General features: G+C 51.1%; 1 protein-coding gene across 1 annotated transcript in view; it reads left to right on the top strand.

Moving 5' to 3' along the window:
• Positions 1–21804, top strand: part of GRIK4 (glutamate ionotropic receptor kainate type subunit 4) — a 387595-nt gene that overhangs the window by 239054 nt on the left and 126737 nt on the right. Inside the window, 4 exon segments of the mRNA XM_074356846.1 lie at positions 292–389; positions 4551–4716; positions 14206–14384; positions 18618–18671. Of these exon segments, the coding sequence (XP_074212947.1) occupies positions 292–389; positions 4551–4716; positions 14206–14384; positions 18618–18671 (497 nt within the window).

Consider the following 21804-nt stretch of genomic DNA (forward strand, 5'->3'; position numbering starts at 1 on the left):
TATACACCCTGTTGGCTGAGGCCGTATGTTGTCATAACCTGGGTCATTTCCTCATTTAATACCATCCATAAACTCCAATAAAACTGTCCCGGAGCCCCGTAGTCCAGGGGAGGAGAGGCACTGGGTTTGGAAGGGTAGGAGAGGGGACCTGGGCGGGAGTGGGTGGAAGGTGAGGGGGCAGTGATGGGGGGCTGGGGACTGGAGGACTCCAGGCCGAAGACCACGTCGCACCTGATGAGTGCCTTGTTTCCTTTCTTGCTCCACACGCTCTGTCCCCGCCACCGGCTGCAGTGTGTCAGATCCTTCCCAAGGGGGTGGTCGCTGTCCTGGGACCATCCTCCAGCCCGGCCTCCAGTTCCATCATCAGCAACATTTGCGGGGAGAAGGAGGTGAGTGCTGCACCAGGGTGGGGACCATCTGTGGGCTGGCAGCCCGGGCCCCCGGGCCCAAAGATAGCGTGGATTCTTAAGAGCTGGAAGAGTGAATCAGGGCCTGCCTGATGTCACTCCAAATTTAAAAAGTGGTCTTTTGGTGGCAGTTAGTTTTTTCCAGGTTGCTTAGGTGAAGGGGACTCCGAGGGAAAGTTTCACAACAAGATTTTCAAGCCATGCTCTTCTGAGTCTTAGGGTCCTGGGTGGGGCAGGGGATGCTGGTGGCGGGGTTAGAGGGAGACGCTGGGGAGGGTGGTGGTCCAGGCGAGGCCAAGAGGGCAGGAGTCCGAGCTCCATGTGAACAGCTCCAGGGCATCTGTTTGGATCCTGGGATTCTGGGGAAGAATGCCTTTGGAGCAAGGCTTTGCTGCATTTTTAGTGCTGAAATCAAGTTTGAAAACCTCTGTTTTATAAGTTCTCTTTAAAGAGAGATTTTATTTTGCTTTCTTCTTCATTCCCCAATTCCAGTGTTTACTTCTCCAAGGTGTTGGGTCCATTCCCTCTAGTTCTCATTCCCTGGGAGATAAAGACGGTCAGGGATGAGTTTCTGAGCAGCAGCCTGATCCCTCCCTAGTCCATCAGTTCTCTCTCTCCTTTCCCCTCAGAAAGAACAAACTTGAAACTTCAGAGATTCTGTTGTTGGAATCTTTCCTAGTTCTTCTTGGAAGCAATCAGTCCTTCTCCTTCAGATCTACCCCTGAGAGACTGTGGCAAAGTGACCCCGTAGTCTCTTTCTGCTCCCAGGAGCCTTCTAGGCAGTTCTTTCAGAAGAGATAGATGGAGCCTGGTGGTCAGGAGCTGGGGACAGGGCAGGGCGGAAGGACAGAAGAAGGAAGGGTCAGACTTGCACCTGTTCAAGGGGCCTGGATGCTCAGCCTTCCAGAAGCTTTAGAGAGCTGCCCCCACAGAGGCAGTGGAGCAGCAGGCGGGCCTCTGCCTCCCCCAGGCCCTCTGGAAGCCACTCCCTTGATGCCTCCACGTCTCACGGGATCAGAGGACTTGGCGAGTCCCTGAGGCATGGATAGGAACATTGCTCTCCTGGGTTTTACGAGCCCACTCTAAGAGTTGCTCTCGGCGTGTTAGAGCACTGTGTGATCCTAGCCCCAGTCCCTGGGTGGGCCTTACTCACCACTGCCCTGCAGGCCACGCCCCTGAGCTCCTTGCCCTGGGCAACGTGGGTCCACGTGGACAACTCCCCACTCCTCCCAGATGTCCTGAAAGGTGACTCCTGATCCAGCCCAGGCCAAAGAAGGAGACTGTCCCACTGCAGGCCCTTCCAGCATCTCAAAGCCTCGGCCCCGGCAAGTTAGACCTGATGTTTAATTTAAATCTTTCTTGCCAGGCTCCAAGTCACAGCTCAAATCTATGGCAGGTTGTTATTTCAGCGATTGCTGTGATCTTCACCGGGTGAGGCTGCCAAGACTCCAGCTCCCCATTTCCTCTTTTCTGCTCTCTCCCCTCCTCCCTGCAACCTCCCCATCACACTTTCCTCACGGTCCCCTGCATTTATCCCCCCGACTCCCACTCCAAAATGGCCTCCTCTGAATGGGGGTTCAGTGGCTGTTTTATCTCCGCAAACACATCCCTTAGCCCTGTTTGGCATTTCAGGCTGGAGGCAGAGACCCTGACTTGCATCCGTCTTCCCATCCCGCTGCCCCGGAGCCCGTTCCGTGGACCAGCCAGGCAGGTCGTGCCGCCCAGGGAACGGCTGGACGGTTAGTCCGCCTTTGATTGTGTTCCTTCCAGAGCAGCCTTTCCTCTCCATTCGGATGATGCATTTCTTTTAATATTTTATGAGGCGGAACTGCCTCACACTGATTCCCCTCAGTTTCAGGGAAAAGAAATGGAGTTCTCACCGAGGAGTTTGTTCCTATAAATGCTGCTAACATCTCTGCAGCCCCTGTGGCTGGCCGCTTTCTGCCTCGCTGCCTCCCTCCATTGCGCTCACCTCTCCTTCCCCCCCACACCCCACACCTCCACAATGACCTGCTGGGATGCGTTTGTAATTGCGAATCAATTGTGGATTGATCTTGGTCCTAGAGAGAGAATCAGCAGGAAGGTCTGGCCATCCCTGCCCGGGCCCATCACGGCAGCTGGCTGCATCCCCAGCAGCCTCCAAGATGGGAGTGTGTGTGTTGTGCTGGAGGCTTTCCACCAGATCCCCCACCTAGGAAGCCCCTCGGCCCTCACCCCTGCACATGCATCCCCCAGAGCTTCTTCGCAGCTCCTAGATTTGGGGAGAAAGGGGAAGGGAAGGAGAAAAGGCATTGCCTGAACATTGAATCCGTGTTAGAAACTGAACTAGTGCATCCTTCACACACAGGGTCTCACTTTATCCTCCTAGAGCTCCAGGAAGCACCTGTTGTTATTTCTATGTTAATGAAGCTTAGACAGGTTGAACAGTTTGCCCCAGACCATACACCAGAACCTAGATGCAAACCCAAGCCTATGGACTTGAAAACAAATTTTCCTGAGTCTTCACTTTCCTAAGTCTTTTCCTTGCTTCATCTCTGGGATCTGTGGATTCAAGCGTATCTGTAAGTGTTCCTTCTACTGGGGGTGAGTTAGCTGCTGATGGAACCTGGTAGGCTGGATGGCCACACAGGAGGGGCACTGGTCAGAGATGCTCAAATGTGTAAGCCCGCCAGCCTGGCCACCCTGCCCCTGCCCAGCCTTGGCCTCCATCTTGCCCCTCTGTGACCCTTTTTTCCTTCCAAGGCGCATTTGTTATTCATTCTAGACAGATTGTAGGGGATGCAAAATATAAGTGGGAAGAAAGACCTCTTATGACACACTGCAGGTCAGCCTCACTCTTTAGAGTCTTCTGTCGTTACTCACCAGGCTGTCTCCCCAGTTCTGTGCTTTTCAGTCTCTGCTGGAAACTATTGGCTGCCCTCTCTCTATGGTGCAAGGGTTAATTCTAGTTGAATTCTGGATTTTTCTCGCTGTTTTTTGCTAAATCTTTATCCTCCCCTCACCCTAGTCTCAGAGGGGTTCTGGGCTCTGGCTGACTTACTCTATAAGCTTAAAAAGTAGCAGAATCCTACAGAGACCATGTCAACATCATCCCAGACTCTGGGCCAGGCAGGCAAAGGAAACTTCTGCAATCATGTCTGAATGACCCATTCTAGGAGCCAGTCAGCATCATCACCAGGAAGTTCTTCTTGCTGTCTAACCTCAATCTTATTCACTTTAACATCAGTTCAGACCCATACTTACGGTAATCTGGCCCTCACACTGGGCACCCTAAGTGAGGATGAGGGTTGAGGTGTTAGCCCCATCTCTGAGAGAGGCATGAGCCACCTTTAGCTTTTCTGGCTCTGGGTACCAGGGTGACAGAGTAAAATCAAGGTAGATGGCAGCTTATTATGTTTTAACTTTCCTATTACCTACCCAATAGCCAAAGTCGCCAATAAAGCAGCCCATCACAGCCTGTTAATATCTCTTTCCGGGAGAAGAGAGGCAGAAGGCAGGGACAGTGCCTCCTGGAAATGTCAGTAATAGACTCAGACGGAAGCTGACACTGTTCTAATGAAGCCAAAGCAGGTATTATTTACCTGGCTCTCTAGATGGTTTCCCAGCCAGAGGTGCTTCCTCCTCCCATCCCAGGCTTTTATCCAGAAATTTCGTTGGGAGCTGGTTTATGTATCTGTTGGCTAGACTAGCTGAGGGAGCCCCCTGCCTTAGTCCCCAGGGCAGTCTTTTTCTCTTTCTGCCATCTCTGCTCTGATTCATTAACTACAAATAAAATAAAATAAGGATTATGCCTTCAAGAGCTGTTTGTCTCGCTGCCCTGCAGTGGACAGTTCCTCTGAGAATAAAGACCTATTGTTTTGCCTTCTCAGGGTCACAGACCCCAGCTCTGAGATCCACAGCACATGTATACAGGGTTTCCCGTCCTGCGTCCGCCTGTCTCAAGCGTTGTCAGGGATGCCATCTCATCTTCCTCCAGCGGAGCGGGTGCCCTGAGTCCTGTAGGTTCCAGCTCCTACCAGTGTGCAGCAAAGGTCTTTCACACGAGAATCCACCCTCTGCCGCCTGGTCTCACTCTCTGCTCTTTTCTTTCTTTCTCACTCCTTCTGGACCTTCCCTGCTGTCCTTTTCTGCTCTTCCTCCCAGGTCCCCCATTTCAAAGTGGCCCCAGAGGAGTTTATCAAGTTCCAGTTCCAGAGATTCACAACCCTGAACCTCCACCCCAGCAACACCGACATCAGCGTGGCGGTAGCTGGGATCCTCAACTTCTTCAACTGCACCACTGCCTGCCTCATCTGTGCCAAAGCAGAATGTAAGTTTCCCCAGGCTGGCTCCGCCCCAGACAGTCAGGTCCTGTGGATTTCAGCCTGACTGATTTGCCCCTGGCTGGAGATACGCCAGGAAGGGGAGGGCACCCTCCCATCCTGGAGATGACAGTTAGACGGTTCGGGCATTCCACGTGTCCTTGGCTGTTTGTCCATGTGTGGATGTGAGAGAGAGAGAGAGAGAGAGAGAGAGCGGTCCAGGAACATCCTTTGCCAGAACTCCCTGGGCATGGGCAGAACACAGAGGAGCTCAGTTACAAGGGAGACTGGCCAACTGCCAAGCCTTTTTGCATCTGCAAACGCAATTCCCACATTTTCAGCCTCATTGTTAAGGAGCTACAAAACAGAGAGAGAGAGGGAAAATATAAAATTGGATGCATTTGTATTTCATGGGTTGAAGAGCTTCTTCCCTTGGAGAGCGTGTTCTGCTGATGGAACAAAGGTCCAAGGTCAATTCCTGATAAAGCATTTTTCAGCAAATGCAGGTTTTAGAAATGCGTTTTCTCTGACTGTCAGACAATTTGTGACATAAATTTAGTGTTTGTGAGATTTAGCTAATTTAAGCCTGCACAGTCCAGCAAATCTATGCATCCGTGTGCTGCCGGTGACAGCTGTGCATCCACATGCGTCACACAGGTGCTGGCCACTGGCTACCACTGGGGCTCGGAGCCCAAGCCCCAAGCATCTGTGTCCTGTGTGGCTCACCTGTGCAGGTCTTCCCCTGCGGGTCTGGGTGGGCTGCACTGGCAGACGTGCGCCATCTCCATCAGGCTCCTTTCTACGGCTTCTCAGAACTGCTCTGCGTGGTAAATCCACCTTCCATCCTCAAATCCCTGCAGCATCTGAAAACAAGAGCCACCTCCCTGCCAAGCGCCAGAACTATCTTCTTTAACAGGGTCTTTGTGTTTATTCATTTATTATTGAACACAGACTGATTGTTTGTTCTGTGCTATACCCAAGAAACAAAAGTAACTGAGTCCCAACTCTTTGTGTTTTTTATGTATCGTATTTAATTATTACAGCCACCCAGTGGGTTTGGAGGCATTGGAATCCCCCACTTTAAAGTTAAATAAAATTCTAAGTCCAGTTCCTCAGTCTTACTAGCCACACTTCAGATGCTCCGTAGCCACCTGTGGATGGTGCAGACAGAGAACATTTCCATCTTCACAGAAATTCTATTGGACAGCATGCCTTTAGATGATAAGGGTTTTGTGGGAAAAGCATTTTGTGGCCAAAAAGGAGAGAGAAATGTTTGGATAACACTTCATTCTATTTCTCCCTCATGGAGATTCGGAGCACACATTAGCATGGACACTCTGAGTTGTCCTGTGGCCAAAACAACTATTTACCTCATCATCTTCCAAGTAAGTTTGGTCATATGCCCCAAAAGGATGCTGATCTAAAAGCCCACAGGATGCTGGCATTTGATGGAACACACTTGGGGTATGCTGCATACCACCTGACCCTCCTTGTGTGGCATCCTTGCACCACTGAAGGGTGTAACAGGGTTTCAAGGATTCTGCCCCGGAAATTTCTGCCACAAGCCCACTCAAGCAGGACTGAACTGGCATACCCCATGTACCCAGCAGGAATGTTGAGACAGAAGATAGGCTATAAATATGCCCAAGCAAAGACTGTCCTGCAGTCCTTGTCTGTGTTGGGTAGAATGTCTCACTGATAGGAAGTTCTTTCCTGTGTCTAGCCACAGTCTCTCTTGCTTTTAAGCTGAGCCCTGTTTCCTCTGCTTCAGCTCTTACTGGGCTTTGGGAAGGAAGTTGCTGCCATGTGCTGAGCACTATGCTAGATACTGCTACCTCCTAGCCCAGGGCTCTTTCCATTGGAATTGACATTCTCTGACATTCAAATGGTTCCTTGCAGATTGCAAAGTACTTTCCCTTATGTTTTCCCCCTTTACCTCCCTCTTCTCCAGTCATTCTATAGCTGAGCAAAGGGTCTTGGAGCTGCAAAGGGAATAGGCTTAAGGTCACGTGGCTGGTACAGGACAAAAGCAAGACTCTTAACTCAGGTCCTTTGACCAGGAGGGGAGCCAGGCGTTCCTCGTCCACAGTCCCTCGACCCTCCTGGGCTGTACCAGAAGCCTCAGAGCAGCAGCTCAGGGCAGTCTCTGCCTGGCAGGCACAGTGTCCTTTGCAGGGCAGAACTCTCTCTGGAGCAGTGTGTCCCCCTGCTCCCTTGAGCTGGTGCAGGATGGCCGAGCGCAGTCCTGGAGAGGGTAAGTCTGCCTAAGTGCTGGAGAGGCCAGCCGAGAGCCAGGCAGGACTCCTCAACCACCCGGCACCCCTCTGCTTGGAGAGCTCATCTGTTGAGGCTCCTGAGTGACTCTGGCCCCACCCACCAGGGGGAAGGAAGGTGGGGCAGAGCAGGAGAAGTTCAAGGGCAGAGGATTAAAAATCTAATCAAAGGATGAAGAAATGAGGGACTGAAGGGAAATGCAGCTCAGAGCCCGGGAGGAGACATTCTTGCATCTTCCTTATTCATGCAGGGCCGAGAAACGCTGCAAGTTGAATTGGGAACAGGAATCTAATTCTATTTTCCAGCCGTCAAAATTAGACATAACAGAGATCATTCCATGGGGGATTGTACCATTTACTCTCCGTCTTTCCCAAAGCAGATTTTTAATAAGCAGGTTTTGGACCAAGTAGAGTTGTATTGTGAATTATATTATTTTTCTTTAATGTAAAAAAAAATCGGGACATCTGCTCGTACCTAGTTCTAATGAGGCTGGGGGAGGAGGTGTGGCGAGGAGCCCAGGCGTGGCTGTCCTGATCATCCCCACAGAGCCTGGGGGAGTTTGCCGTTTGGGGGCTTGCAAGGAATGTTGGGGTTCCCCACTGTGGCCTCTGAGGCCCCTTTGGAGCTCCCCGAGCCCTGCCATAGAGTTACCTTTTGAGACCCTTAGGCTGGACACAGAGCCCTTGACTTGGTGGTCACAGTGTAATATGCTGTGTGTCTCCCTGGAATCATCATCCGTAGCTCAAATCATCTTTTTTTCCATGCTTTGGTGCTTCTAAGTATTTCAATGTCCTTTTCGTGGCTACAGGCCCTGTTCCCCCTACACTTTCTGCCACTTTTGTACTATCTGTGTGATCTTGGCAAAGTGACGTAAGCACTCGCTAGCCTCTGTTGTCTCCTCTATGAAATGGGGATGGTGACTCCTCTCTCCCAGATGGTTGAGGGGATTAAATAGAACGACTTACACAAAGAGTGTAACAGTGTCCACACCTGGGGAACGGGTGGCACACAAGACTTTTCCTCTCCCCCCCCCGCCTCGGATCCCTTCCGAGCAAGGCCAGGTGAGGACCTGCAGCACAGTGACCGGAGTGCGGCTCTGTCTTTATAACATCCCGGTATTTGCTGAACTCGGTCCAGGTTGTTGAAGAGGAGCAAGACTTCGGTCTCCTGGGGAGGCAGTGCCGCTGAAGAGAAAAACAGGCTGATTCAGTAGAAAGAGAACCATCTTTGCAGTCAAACCAAGCTGCTCCATGAGCTGTGTGATGCTAAGCAGGTCCCTTTACCTCTCTGAGCTTTAGTTCCCTCCCGTGTAAAGTGGGGATGATAATGCCTCTCAGGGGAATTGAGTGGAAGGTATCTGGGCCCAGAACACAATGCACATTTAATTACTATTACTGTATCCCGTAACCCTGGTGATGGCAGCAGGGCGTGGAGGACTGGGGCATCGGGAATGACACCCAGGGTCCCGTGTGCATAACGGAACAGTCGTTGGCCTTTTTGTGCTGTCCCCAGGGGGCTCTGCGGGAGGCCTTTTGCTTAGAGTGATGCAAATTAACCATTTCTGGAGCACTTACTACGTTACAAACACTCTGCTGAGGGTTTGAAATGATCTCATTTAAACCTCCTATAACCATGTAAGGTGGGTTCTATAGACATTCTCATATGCATGAAGAAAAGAGAGATTACGTCCATTTTCAAGGTCGCATGGTTCTTGTCACCTCCTCTTCCTGCTTCTCCCAGCACTGTGGAAGAGACACAAATAAGTGAGAGGATTGACTTCTTCCCAGGCCAACTCAAGTGGTGAATCAGAAGCCAGAACTTGGAATCAGAAAACCTGGGTTTGGACCTTGGCCTGTCCCAGGATCTCTTGTTCTGTGATCCGTCACTGGGTCCTTCCTGCCTCAGTGGTTGGTCTCTACCTGGGAATAATGACAATACCCGCTTCCCTGGCACTTGTGAGGTTTAATCAACAGTATGTGAAGGAGCTCAGGAAACACTGAAGGCAATTCTCAAGGCAGGGATGTCTGCTGGGCCCCAGTAATAAATAAATGGATAAACACCCCGAAGTGGAGAGGCCGAGGGGAGCACAGAGGTCTTTCCATGCCCACCCCTGCTGTCAGAGAAGTGGACAGGCTTAACGGCCACGCAAGGCAGCAGACGGTCCAGAGGAGACCTCAGCCTGCTTCCCCAGCCCCTCTGCATCTCCTCCTCTGACCCCCGTGGTCTGGCCCTTTCTACCTTTTCTTGGGGCCAAGCCCGGTTGTGGGATGGAGCAACACGGAGAAGCAGGTGATACACTTAAATCGTTCAAGCCCTTGAACTTGTTCTGTGCCCCTGACCCTCTGGCAACACCTCGGACCCCATCCCTCTCTCTCAGTCAGAATCTGCTCCCTGGAAACGGTGTGAAAACCACACACCAGAGGGCTGTGCACCTGGCAAGGGGAGGGAAGTGGAGACGTCCCAGGTTTCGGGCATCATGCACAGTGGTGAACTCACATCGTCTCGCTGAGTCCCCACCACCATCCCCTGAGGTCACTGTGACATCAGCTGCCTCCCACAGTTTTTAAAGTGCCGCCTCTGCTGGGACTATTCGCGTTTTCCGGAACCAAAGCCTTCAGCCCAGGGAATCGGCCAGTGGAGAGGGGGGGATGCTGTTGAAATGGGTGTTTATTCTTCTTTTTTGATACAAGGCTCCTCTGTGTCCCCTGCAGACCCATCCCTTAGGTGCCGGTGTCCTTGTCCTGGAGCCCTGTCCACCCCAGCTGGGCCTCTCTTGGCCTGTCCCTTCTCCCACCGTTCCTGGTCCCCTGCCTCCCAGTCCCAGAAGCCAGCCTCCCTCCTTCTTCCCAGAACAGCCAGCCTGCTGGATTTCGCATCGATCCATCCCACTGCATCCTGAGTGAGACTAATAGGTTCCCCAGGTCCCTCGCAGCCTTGGACTTGGCAGGCAGACCCGCTGCTGGGCCAAGGGTTCCACAGGAGAGGAGGGTCGGGGTGGAGGTGGAGGAGGAAGCCGGGAAGAGAGCAGCTTTTAACCTCTCTGCTGGCAGCTGCCTTTGGTAAATCCCTTAGTTCCATTAAGCGGATAGAGGCGAGGAGAATGACAATTGGAAATGCCAAACGACACTGAAAAACTCCAGATACTCTTAATGTAACGAAACCACCCCTTCCTCTTCAGCAGATGCCTTCCACTGTCTAGAATAAAAAAAGAATCTTCCTCTGATTCATAGAATTAAAGAAACTCTGGGCAGGAAGGACGTCAACATTCTTGGAGTTTAATTCCCTCTGCAGCTGTTCTCAAGAGAGAGTTCAGTCTTGCCTTGAATACCTCCAGCAATGGGGAGCTCACTCTCTCGATGACACCACTGCCTCTTTAGACAGCGAACAGAGCTTCTTCCTTATGTTGAGCTACGTGTGTCCCCCCGCAACTTCCATCCGCTCATCTGTTCCTGGGGTTAGTCCTTGACGCTGCCAAGAGCAAGTTCGTCTTGCAACAGCCCTTCCCTTCTTCCTCAGGACAGGTACCCCCTTCCTTCATTTGCTCCTGCAGTGACACGGTGTCTGTTCTCACCTGGCACTGCTGCTCCCCTGGCCTGTTGGCATGCAGAGTCTCTCTCTTCCCCCCCAAATCTCTAGTTCAGTCCACCAGCAAGCACTGCGCCCCCTGCCTCACACCGGGGACGTGCTGGGAAGTTTGCGCCAGGATCCCTACCCAACACTGAAATAATTAGAGTGTATTTTATATATCGTAATATGTATGCATATATGCGTGTGTGTATGCTATCAAATGTTTCCTATGGTTTATAACCAAGGGCTATACTCTGTAGATTGGATAATAAATCCTGTATGAGTTGAGAGAAGAGAGAAGCGGGTGGGGGCCGGAGAGCCGGGCGAAGGCTTTTGGGAGGAGGTGAGGCGGTGAAGGACGGTTAGGATGTGAATGGCGGGGGAGGGGGCGGATGGAAACCAGATTTGTGAGGCACGTCCCGGGTGACAGACCCACTTCTGCTTACTTGACATCCTCTTACTCCCCCTGTAAGGTAGTTATTTTCCTTATTCCACAGATAAGGACACGGAGGCGCAAAGGGGCGGAGGGGTTTTCCCGCACTAGCGGCCCCAGCGGCCCCCATGCAGGAGCTGGGATTCACGTCCGACCTCATGTTCTCTTTGCTGCTTCGGGCGCGGTGCAGGCGGGGGAAATGAGCGATGAGTAGGGGTCCCGGCCCTGCCCTTCTCCCCTCTCCTCCCCTGGGCCCGCCTGCCTCTCAGCAGTGGGATGAGATGGGGGGTGATGCTCAGCTGCCTGGTTTCAAGGGCAGGGGGGTAGGGCACGTGGGCATTGATTGGCACAGGGTCCCCAGTTTACCTGACACCTGGGGGCTCTTTTCTCTGGGAGCTCGGTGCACCTGCCAGCTTTAAAGGGATGAAGGGTCCCTGGGCTGCCTTTGCCAGCCTTCTCCGTGCTGTGGGTAATCACACTGCCACTCCCCAGGCTTCTGATTCCTCCTACTGAACTTCATTGCCCATCTGAAGGATCCCAGGGGATTTGGCCTCTCTCCCAGCCAGGCTCCAAGATTCTCCCTGCTGCATTCCAGGCCCCATGGGATTTACCTCTGCCTCCCCTCCCTCCCTCATCCCTCCAGCTGCAGGGCCCCGTCCCCTAGACCATGCCCCAGCAGAGCTCTCCATGAGCCAAGGAGATGGCCAAGACTCCAGTCCTGTGGCCTCCCCGACCTCCTGGTTATAGTGACCTTTGGGTCAGGGGCTCAGACCTTTGTCCAAGTGGGAGTTCGCTTTTCACATCATCTCTGTGGAAGATGTGAATATTCTCTCCATTTGACTTAGAGCACAAATGCATTTGCCCCATAGAAAACCAGATTCTTAGGCCATGAAACAAAATAGGGATTTGATTTTAACAGGTTCCTGGACCCTAAGCTCCAGGAGGGCAGGGTCTGTACGTGACCCCTCTTCTGTGTGGGTGTCTTGTCGGCCCAGTGCCTGGCACTTAGGTCAGTGATGCTGGATGAACAGACCTGACCTTCCTCTCTCTTCATTCTGCCCATGTTTCTGAAACCTCTTTGTGGATAACAGGCCCTCCAGGGGCTCCCCTATCCCTGTTGCAGCCTCTATCTCCCTGGACCACCTTCTCCAGACCCATGACAGGAGGTTAAGGGTTGGCCTGCCTTCCAGGCGCTCCGACTCCATCATGCCAGGCCGGTGGGCTCCCCCCGGCTACCTTGTCCTTGTTAACAAAGCACATCAAGTGTAGGCTTTCCCTCCTGGGTCCAGAGACGCAGGTCCCCAGGCCTCCTTGGGATCTGCGCCTGCTGCCTCTTATGTTTTGTCCTAAGCGGCAGTCTGGTCTCAGGGGAAGAGGATTGGATGGAGATGAGGAAATGGGAATTCTGGTCCCAGCTGTGTTCCTGGGCACATCCTGTTACCTCTCTACAAAACGAGGAGGTGGTCCAGTGCTCCTCAGAGCGCACCCTGCCTCTCACATCAGGAGAGTGCATAACCTGCACAGGGAGGAGTCCTCAAGGTTGTACTCCCGACATCCTTGCTTTAATATTCCTTTAACCGGTGCAGAAACCAGAGCACGGGGAGCTTTGGTTAGAAAGCAACCCTTCCCTCGCCATCCACGGTGTGTGGAGACCGTACCCACTTCTCTCCTTGGCTCCTGCTCGCCTCTGCACTGCGGGAGTATAATACTTTAAAGGACTGTTGTGAGGACTTAAGTGAGATGAGTCATGGAAAATGTTTAGCCCATTACCTGGAACACAATAAGAATTCAATAAATGTTACTCTTGCTGTTGGCTTTGGGGAGCAGACGCCTGTAGGTCCCTCTCCATTGGAATTGAGACCACCGTCTTCCCAGGAAACCCCTTCCACGCACACTCCCTTCCCCTGGCCTCCCTTGTCAGAGACAAAGCAGGATTAAGACCCTCGTGTCTCGGTGGCATCCTTCTGGAGCCCCTCTGCCCACCGCAGCCCTGAGGCAGCAAGTGAGGGGGGTGGTGAGGAGGGAGGGAGTCCTTAGCTCACACTCCCAGTTTTCTGTTTTGTTCTGGGCTCACATGATTGCCTGCTGGAGAGCAGTTCAAAGCCTGTTCTCTCATCGTCATCATAATACCTAGTCTGAGTGCAGCCACTACGCCTTGAGGAGTTCAAAGGCTTTTGCTAGACCTGTTTTCCTGGCCTTGTGACCTTGCGGAACGGCTCCCCCACCTCCACGTGGAAATGAAGGCTTTCCTGGAGCTAGATGTAGCATTTCTGAGGGCTCACCCTGTGCAAGGCTCCGGCCCCAGCACTTGATGTGCTGCCTCGTTTAATCCTCGCCCCAGCCCTGGGCTCTGGCCTCTGATATTACAAGCACGCCTCGTTTTACTGCGTTTTTTTTACAGATTGAAGGTTTGTGGCCACCCCGCCTCCAGCAGGTCTACCAGCGCCATTTTTCCAACAGCATTTGCTCACTTTGTGTCTGTAGGTTACATTTTGGTAATTCTTACAATGTTCCCAACGTTTTCCTTAACACTGTATTTATTAAACGGTTGGTGATCTTTGATGTTACTATTGCAAAAAGATTACAACTTGCCGAGGGCTCAGTTGATGGTTAGCATTTTTAGCAAGAAAATGTTTTTAAATTAAAGTGTGTACATTTTTTTAGACATAATGTTATCGCACACTTAACAGACTATAGTATAGTGTAAACGACTTTTATATGTGCTGGGAAACCAAAAAAATTCATGTGACTCACTTTATTGCAGTGATCTGGAACCGAACCTCCAGTGTCTCTGTGGTGTGCCTGAATTCTGATTTCTTAGATGAAGACACTGAGGTCGAGACCCAGTCACACTAAAGGTCATTTAGGGAGCTGGTGGCCAAGTTAGAGAAAGAAATCCGGGCCTGGTGGTCTGTGAACCCAGGCTTGGGTGCTGGGCAGCCCCGGGGCTGTGAGGAGGAGCGGGGAGTTTCTTGTCTCGCTCAAGGGAGCCCCATTCTCTGTTTCACCCGGGGCCCTGAGCGTTCTTTTCGTTTGACGTGGGATCACTGGAGCCCGCAGAGGTTAAGAAACCTGCTCAGGATGGGATGTGGCTGCTTAACCAGCAGTGGGGCCAGCCCCCAGCCCTGCTTCCCCACCAGTCTCCACTCCTCTCGCTTTTGCTCCCCTGTCTCCCGAGGCAGCTCCGTGGACCCTCAGGGGCTTCGTCCTCTCTTCCCTCCAGGCCTTTTAAACCTAGAGAAGCTGCTCCGGCAATTCCTTATCTCCAAGGACACACTCTCGGTCCGGATGCTGGATGACACCAGGGACCCCACCCCACTCCTCAAGGAGATCCGGGACGACAAGACAGCCACCATCATCATCCACGCCAACGCCTCCATGTCCCACACCATCCTCCTGAAGGTGGGCGCGGGCTGGGCGGGCGCTGGTGGGGCTGAGCGGCCTTCTCCCTCCCCCTCCCTCCCACCTGGCACTCTGCTCCTTTCTTGCTGTGGGCGTCCCCCTGGGCTGAGGCTGAAGGCGCCCTAGGCTGGACCTCTGAACCTGACAAGCCTCTATGTGCTTCAGTTTCGATGGAAGGTTCCCGAAAGCTGAAAGGAGGAGGCGAGGTGATGGCCATATTGTAAAAACATTTCCCTCCAGGTGCAGTAGGACACGGGCCAGACCTAGACCTGCCACAGACCCTAGGCTTTGTGATCCATGTGGTCCTCGGAGGGGTGAGGGTGGTGGGGTGGGCCACTGGGGGCTTGGGGCAGAGGCTATCTGCCTAGCGGTGTAGAAGTGTCTCCTGTGTTGACAACCAGGGCAGTTACATCTGTGTGTGTTACTGACTATCGGCCCCGCGTATCATCCTCATACACTACAGTCAACAAAGTGTTGCCGTGTAATTTCTCAGTGTAATCCTCCCATCGACCACATGAGGTGGGTAGAACATCTCCCCTTGGCAGATGAAGAAACTGAGACACTGCGGGATGAGCAGCTTTGTCCAAGGCCCTCTAACAGCAAATCGCCGGTTTCCCCTACCCACCCCGGGGACCCAGAGGGGCAGGGTGCTGGCCCCTGAATCAGAGCGCACGTCCATGGAGACTGGACCTCTGCAAGTGAGGCTGCTCCGAGAGGCAGGAGGGAAGTCAGGTGCCTGGGGATCCACGCTGGACAAGCATTTGCAAACAGCTGGGCAGCCTTGGAGTCACTGCTGGTGGTTCCTGGGCTGGTGGCTTGGCTAGGCAAACAGCCCTAGACCGAGTGGACCCTGCTCCTGGGCTCCTCCCTGGCCCCGGCGGCTCCCCAAGCCTCTCCAGGCACGCTGGCCTCCTCTAATGCCATTTTAATTGCACGTTTAAGTGCAACCTGCCATTTTTCACGATGGGAAGCAAGCATCCTGATTAACCTGTGCCGAGCCCGAGGAGCCCAGCAGACCCTCCCATGCCTCCTCCTCTCCCTCCCTTGCTCTCTCCTAACCTCCCTTCCCTCCACTAGTTTTGTCTCAGAGTTAATAAGAGATTTGAATGAGTTCTCTGAGTACCGAGGGCCCTCCCTTCAGCCAGTTGCTATAGTAATTTTCCACAGCTCCCAACCCAAGTCTGTGTGCGTACAACCAACTCACAGACACACACGCAAACAAAGAACTTTTCGCTTTTCTTCCTTTTTTCCTCTTTTTTTTTCTCTTAACTCTGGGGCTGTGATCAATGAAGTCATCAAGGATGGAGAAGGTCCTCCAGATTTCAGGGCACAAGAGACACAGGCTGAGGAGTCCTCGGGAAGGTGGGGAGTCAGGAGTAAGGTAGATATCCCCCAGTCCCCTCGCCAAGGGTAGGTCAGAATGCGCGTTCCTCTGTGGTAGCTGATTTCTGCCTGGACAGCCCCCAGGCGGAAGCCTTTTAGGGTCAACCCTTGCCCAGGAATATTTCATGGCTCCCAGAATCAAATCTGCATTTACCCCTCCCCATCTTTTTAAATACGCCTAGTTCATTGTTGAAATTTCAAAAAGTATAGAAAAGCACATGGAAGAAAATAAAAATAAAAACCACTCACAATTCCATCAACCAGAGATAACCACTATTAAAATTTGATGTCTAGCCTTTCTGCCTTTACAGACACATTTTTTTCCTTTTCCAAAATTACTATCACACTGCACACACTCTTCTGGAATCTGATTTTTTTTTTCCACTTAATTATATGCCATTCATTTTTCTCATGTCATTACATATTTTTCTACCAATATTTTATTGGCTGCATCATTTGCTATCATATGGATGTACCGTAATTTATTTAAGCATCTCATTTTTGTTGGAGATACAGGTTGCTTTCAATCTTTGCTATAATAAATAATGCTAGGATGCACATCTTTGTACATAAATCTTTATGCACATTCATGAATATTTTCTGAGCATAAATTTCTAGGAGTGGTATTACTGAGTTAAAGGTATGCATGCTTTTAAGGATTTTGGTATGATTCACAAGGTTGCCTTTTAGAAAGGCTGTGACAATTTCCACTCCTACCAGAAGCTTAAAGGTGCCTCATGCCTTGCCAATACTGGGTATTTTAATTAAAAACCCTTTTTAATTTTTTTTTATGTCTGTGCATTTGCAGGAAACTCCCTTGTAATGGTCATTATTAGCAAGTAATTCTTCTGCGTGGCCAGCGGCAGGCTTTCCACTGAGGTATCAGCCTCAGGCCCTGTGACCTTGGAAGCAAATCCATCAATGACCAGTGAGGCTTCAGGAAACCCTCTTCCCTTTGTTTCCTTCTGAATTCCTAGCAGCCCCAGGCAGGCCCGCCCTGCATCAGTCCTGGACTCAGAGCGCATGCTTCCCTGGGGCTCCAGGCTCCTCTTGCTTGGGGTTTCAACCTGGCCTTGAGGGGCCTCCGGGAGGCTGTGGGAAGCAGCGTGATCAGAGGGCACGCTGATCACGTGAGCCCGGCCCGGAGCTCGGCAGCGCTCTGCCGTCTCTTGATTTCAGGATTTTCAGAATAATCCCTTACTTTATTGAGCGGCTGTTCCGGCAGCGAACTCCGTGTTTATCCAGAATTCAGGTCTTAAAAGCCAAGGATCTCTTGTCTGTTATCTTTAGGACAGCAGATTTCGCAAAATGGTTTTAACTGTCTGGCGGTGCCCTCTCCCAGCCCCCTGCCCTGGGCCCATCCCTGTCACCAGGGGGCTCCCATCGGCCCAGGCAGCAGTTGGAGCAGCGTATTACATGGACAGTGAGGCAGGGGGAAGGGATGGAGGTGGGCGTCATGCCATACCATGCTCTTGGACTTGGAGGGGCAATGTAGCTCTGCTGGAGGGAGGAGGGGCCTAACGCGGGGGCCGTGAGCTCCATCGTGACCCCGGTGTCATCTTGCCCCAGTCACTTCGTTTTCCCACTGGGATGGTGGTGATTAAAGGACCCAGGCCTGTCCTTCAAGGAGCCAGTGAGGGTTCCTATAACAATGCTCACAAAGTTATTGGAGTTCCTGGAGAGAGAAACACTATGCAAAGGGAAAATGTCAATGTCCCTGGTTTTGCTTTTCCCCCCTGCGTCTCAATAGTCAAGACAAAAACGGTTTCCTGGTGGCCCGAGGCTGCCGGGTACATGATGAAGCTAACCGACTGTCAGGAGGGAGGAGGGCCCTGGGGAGAGCTGGGCTCATTATTTCCGTGATCTCCTTGTCAGCTTCTATGCCACCTGTCACACTCCAAGCCAGGCACCCTGACGGGGAAGGTTGGTTAGGGGTATTTACGGTGCTGCCAAGATCAGACAAAAAGAGGCCGTTCTGAAGTAGCAGCTGTCATGTGTGTGCTGAGACACGCTGGTGCACTGTGACCAAGGGCAAGGCATGTCACAAGCAACTGGCTCCTTCCTACTAATAGGAGGACCAGGGTTTGCAAATGAGTCACTTGTTTTCCAGCATCACTGCAGATTCAAAGATGTGCTTATGAGTCTCGCTCGCTCTCATTCTGACTGGGGTGGGGTGATTTTGGGAATTGCCTGCAACCCACAGACTCTCCTGTCTCGGCACTGGCCCCTCAGAGGGGTGTGTCAGCAGTCCCACCAATGCACAGTCCTCCGGGGGGGGGTCTTACTCTGCCTGCCTTTAATTCCATCTTATCCATTTATGAGCTGTGTGATCTTGGACATGTTACGTAGCCTTCGGTGTTTCAGCCCCTCCGCTGTCAGATGGGGGCTGGTGAAGGAATAACAGCCCCCAAACTCATCGAGTTAACCCAAGTTCAACGCTCTCTGGTGCTTGGCGCATACCGAACAGTGGCTAAATGTTGGCTGTTGTTATTGTTAATAATTGTGGAGATAACGATCATAGCCTGTTTTATTATTTTTTTCATTTCCCTTAAAGTCATCCTGGCTTCTGTAATACTGTTACACCCAGGGGACTGAGTTGTTCATGAGACCATCAGCTACTGTGAGTCGGAAGTGTGGGGTGGGGTGGAGAGACCCTGCTCTAGAAGCCAGTGTTCTGTGCTTCATCCTCCAAGGTCGAGGGCAGTGTAAGAACCGGTCAAGATGCTCTGCTCTGCGTGGTACCCAGGGGTAGCGGGCCAGACAGAGGGCAGACACTTGGAGCCCTCACTGCTCATTCACTTCCAGTGGGTTTTTATTTTCCTTTCTAATTTCCTTCTCTTCTCTTTGCAGGCGGCGGAACTAGGGATGGTGTCAGCCTATTACACATACATCTTCACTAATCTGGTAAGACATTTTCACAGCTCACCTCCTTGGCATAGAGAGTATCATTAATTAGGGTCAGTGGGGTGTAACGGAATGAAGCCCAGGAGATGGGGAGTAGGGGAAATGGAAACAGAGGAGCAGAAGCCAGCCAGAGAGGCAGGGTGTCCGAGAAACCCAAGAGCCACTGGGAATTTCATTCCAACAATGCTTAGTCTTGAGAGAATGGGGATCTGGGAGTCTAATGCCTCAGTTCAGATGCTGCCAGCTACATGCTGGTCCCTGTGATGGATAAGTCTCCCCTATAGGTCCAGTTACTGGCCTGCAGTCTGGCCTCTAATGGCCAGACCCCTGGGGTGGCTGGCTCAGAAGTAGGGAAACTGGAGCACAACTAGTCTGTGTAGCCGACATACAAGGGGTACGGAGTTAAACCTGGATGCGCCTCCAGGGGCCATTTTTGCCACATCCTCTTATTTTGCAGCTAAATAAACAGGTCTATAGAAATTGTTAATTGAGTCAGGTTGGAGCACTAGCTTTACCACATGCCAGCTGTGTGCCCTTGAGCAAGCCCTGAGCCTTGGTTTCCTTATCTGTAAAATGGGCTTATGGACAGCACAGCTATGTCATGGAGTTGCATCATTTTGAAATGATATAATTTAATTGATATGTAAGTGTCTTGAAATTGTAAAGTATTAAAAAATATGAAATGTTGTGAAGTATAGATAGGCTCAGTAGAAAGAACCTCGGAGGGTAGGTTTAAAACATTATAACTTTTTATTTTGAAGTGATTATAGATTCGCAGAAAGTCACAAAGGTAATACAGAGAGGTACCATGGACCTCTAACCCTGTGTTCTCCAGTGGTTACAGCTGACATTATTACAGTACAGTCTGAAAACCAGGATGTGAAAATATCAAATCTGTTAAGATGCGTGGAGATGTGTGACTCCCAGGGCAATCAGGACACAAGACTATTTTCTTCCAGCCAAGATCTCCCTCCAGCCACCATCTTATAGTTACACCCACCTCCCGTCTTCCCACAATCCCTAACCTCTAGCAACTGCTAATTTGTTCTCTATGTCTATAATTTTCTAATTTGATATAAATGGAGTCATAAATAAGAGACTTTTGAGGTTAACTTTTTCCACTCAGCACAGTGCCCTCGAGATCCACCCAAGTTGCTGCGTGAATCAATGGCTTGTACCTTATTATTGACAAGTCGTGTTTCATGGTGTGAATGTACCACCGTTTGCTTAACCGTCTACCCCAACCATGGAGAGACATCTTGGTTGTTTCCAGTTTTGGTCTATTACAGATAGAGCTGTAATAAATAATCATTCAGAGAGGAGATTTAATTATTTTATGTATTTGTTTATTTTATAAATGCATGAGATACACGCATGCAGATCATTTAAGTGGCCCCTTCATCCAAACGTGCTTTCGATCCAACAGACACCGGGCCAGGCCTTGGGGATTAAAATAGAAATAAGAAGCCAGGCCTGCCCAGGAAAAGCCTACTGCAAAGCACCTGTTGCGCTGCAAAGTGCCAAATTCTATGAGATGTGTGCACAGAATGCTTTAGACCCCAGAGCAGGGGCCACTTGCTCCCCGGAAGAAGGGGCCGTTAAGCTACATCCTGAAAGACAGGTAGGCTTTTTTTCTTGATAAAGTAGGCAAGAGTGTTTGGGAATAAGGATAAACTCACACACTTGGAGATTGAGAGTATGTGGTCTGTCCAGAAAGAGTGAGTCACTTCAAACACATGGACGGCTCCAGGGATGGGCGTGTCAGTTAATTATTATTCATTATTTACAGCCCTCTGTGAAAGTAACCTACTTAAAAGATGGAAGGCAGGTATCAATGAACTGCAAGATCCTTGATGTGTTTAGGAAGCAGAATTCAACCTCAGATTGGACTCCTGAATCTTAAAATGAAATCGTGGCCAACACAGGTGGTAGGGTAAACCTAGGGGCTCATTCAGTGTCCCTTCCTGGATTTAGGGACCAGGTCTCCTGAAATGTCCTGCGAGGTTGAGGAGATGGCTGTCCAAAGAGACAGGCTGTTCTTCTGAGGTCCCCATTCTTTTGCAGCTATAGTTTGGTGAACAGCCCTTTCTTGGGGTTGCTGTGAAATTGTTCGCCCTAAAGCATCCTACAGGCCTGTGCTCTCAGAGTTGAACGCCCGCTTGAAGAACCCTGTATAGCTTCTTTTCTGGTGTAGGGACTCCCTCCACAGCAGGCTTGCCAGTCATTCAGTCGTCGCCTAGTCAGACCTGCCTGTTCCATTGTTGGCATTTTCCACTGAAGTCAAGCATTACTTAGAGAAGACGACCACACAAATCACACGTGCACAGCTTAGTGAACGTGTTCCAAGTAAGCACACCTGTGTAAGCAGCCCCCGGATCCAGAAATAGAACATTGCCAGCGCCCCAGAAGTCCCCCTCGGCCCCCTCCCCTCAAAATATAAAGCGGAAGGAACTTCTTTGTTTGCTGATGAATTTTTTTCCCCCGTCTAACCTGCTGCTGTAAATCAGAGCATTAACATGTAAAGGGAAGGGAAGGATTAGATTCTTCCCTGAGCAATGCAAAAGCATTTGCTTAAAGTGAGGAGGCATCTGGGGGAGCCCGGGCAAGTTGGCAGAAGAGTAAAGAGATATTCAACTCCAGTTGTGTTCCATTTTGGGAGCCTGGTTAGTAGAAGGGAGGAGAGGAAAAAGTCAGGCCAGGGGCTGCCTGCCTTGTGCCAGCCTGCCAGGGACACCCCCTCTGCAGCCAGGGCAGCAGAAGGGTCAGGAGGGTGACTTTGCAGATGGAAGGAGGCTAGTGGTTTGGAAGATGAGTTCCCAGGACAGTAAGGAGAATAAGATGCGTTTGCTTGGATTGGAGAGTTTTAAGAAAGCATCCCCCACTCTGCGTAACTATTCCCTCTTCTCAAAAATGGTGATAATGATTGTGATGATTTGTCTAGTGGGGAAAGCGCTGGCCTGTGAAGTCAGGAGACCCGGGTCAAGTTCCCACTCTGCTTTATACTCACTGCGTGACTTTGAGGGAGGCACACTGACTCTCTGAGCCCCGATTTTCTCATTTGTAAAATGAGGGTAATCACATCTTACAAGGTTGTGGCAAGGATAAAGAAAAATGCATTGTAAATTGCAGCGTA

This window comes from Camelus bactrianus, chromosome 33 (assembly GCF_048773025.1).
Source record: "Camelus bactrianus isolate YW-2024 breed Bactrian camel chromosome 33, ASM4877302v1, whole genome shotgun sequence".
In the NCBI taxonomy this organism is placed as follows: domain Eukaryota; kingdom Metazoa; phylum Chordata; class Mammalia; order Artiodactyla; family Camelidae; genus Camelus; species Camelus bactrianus.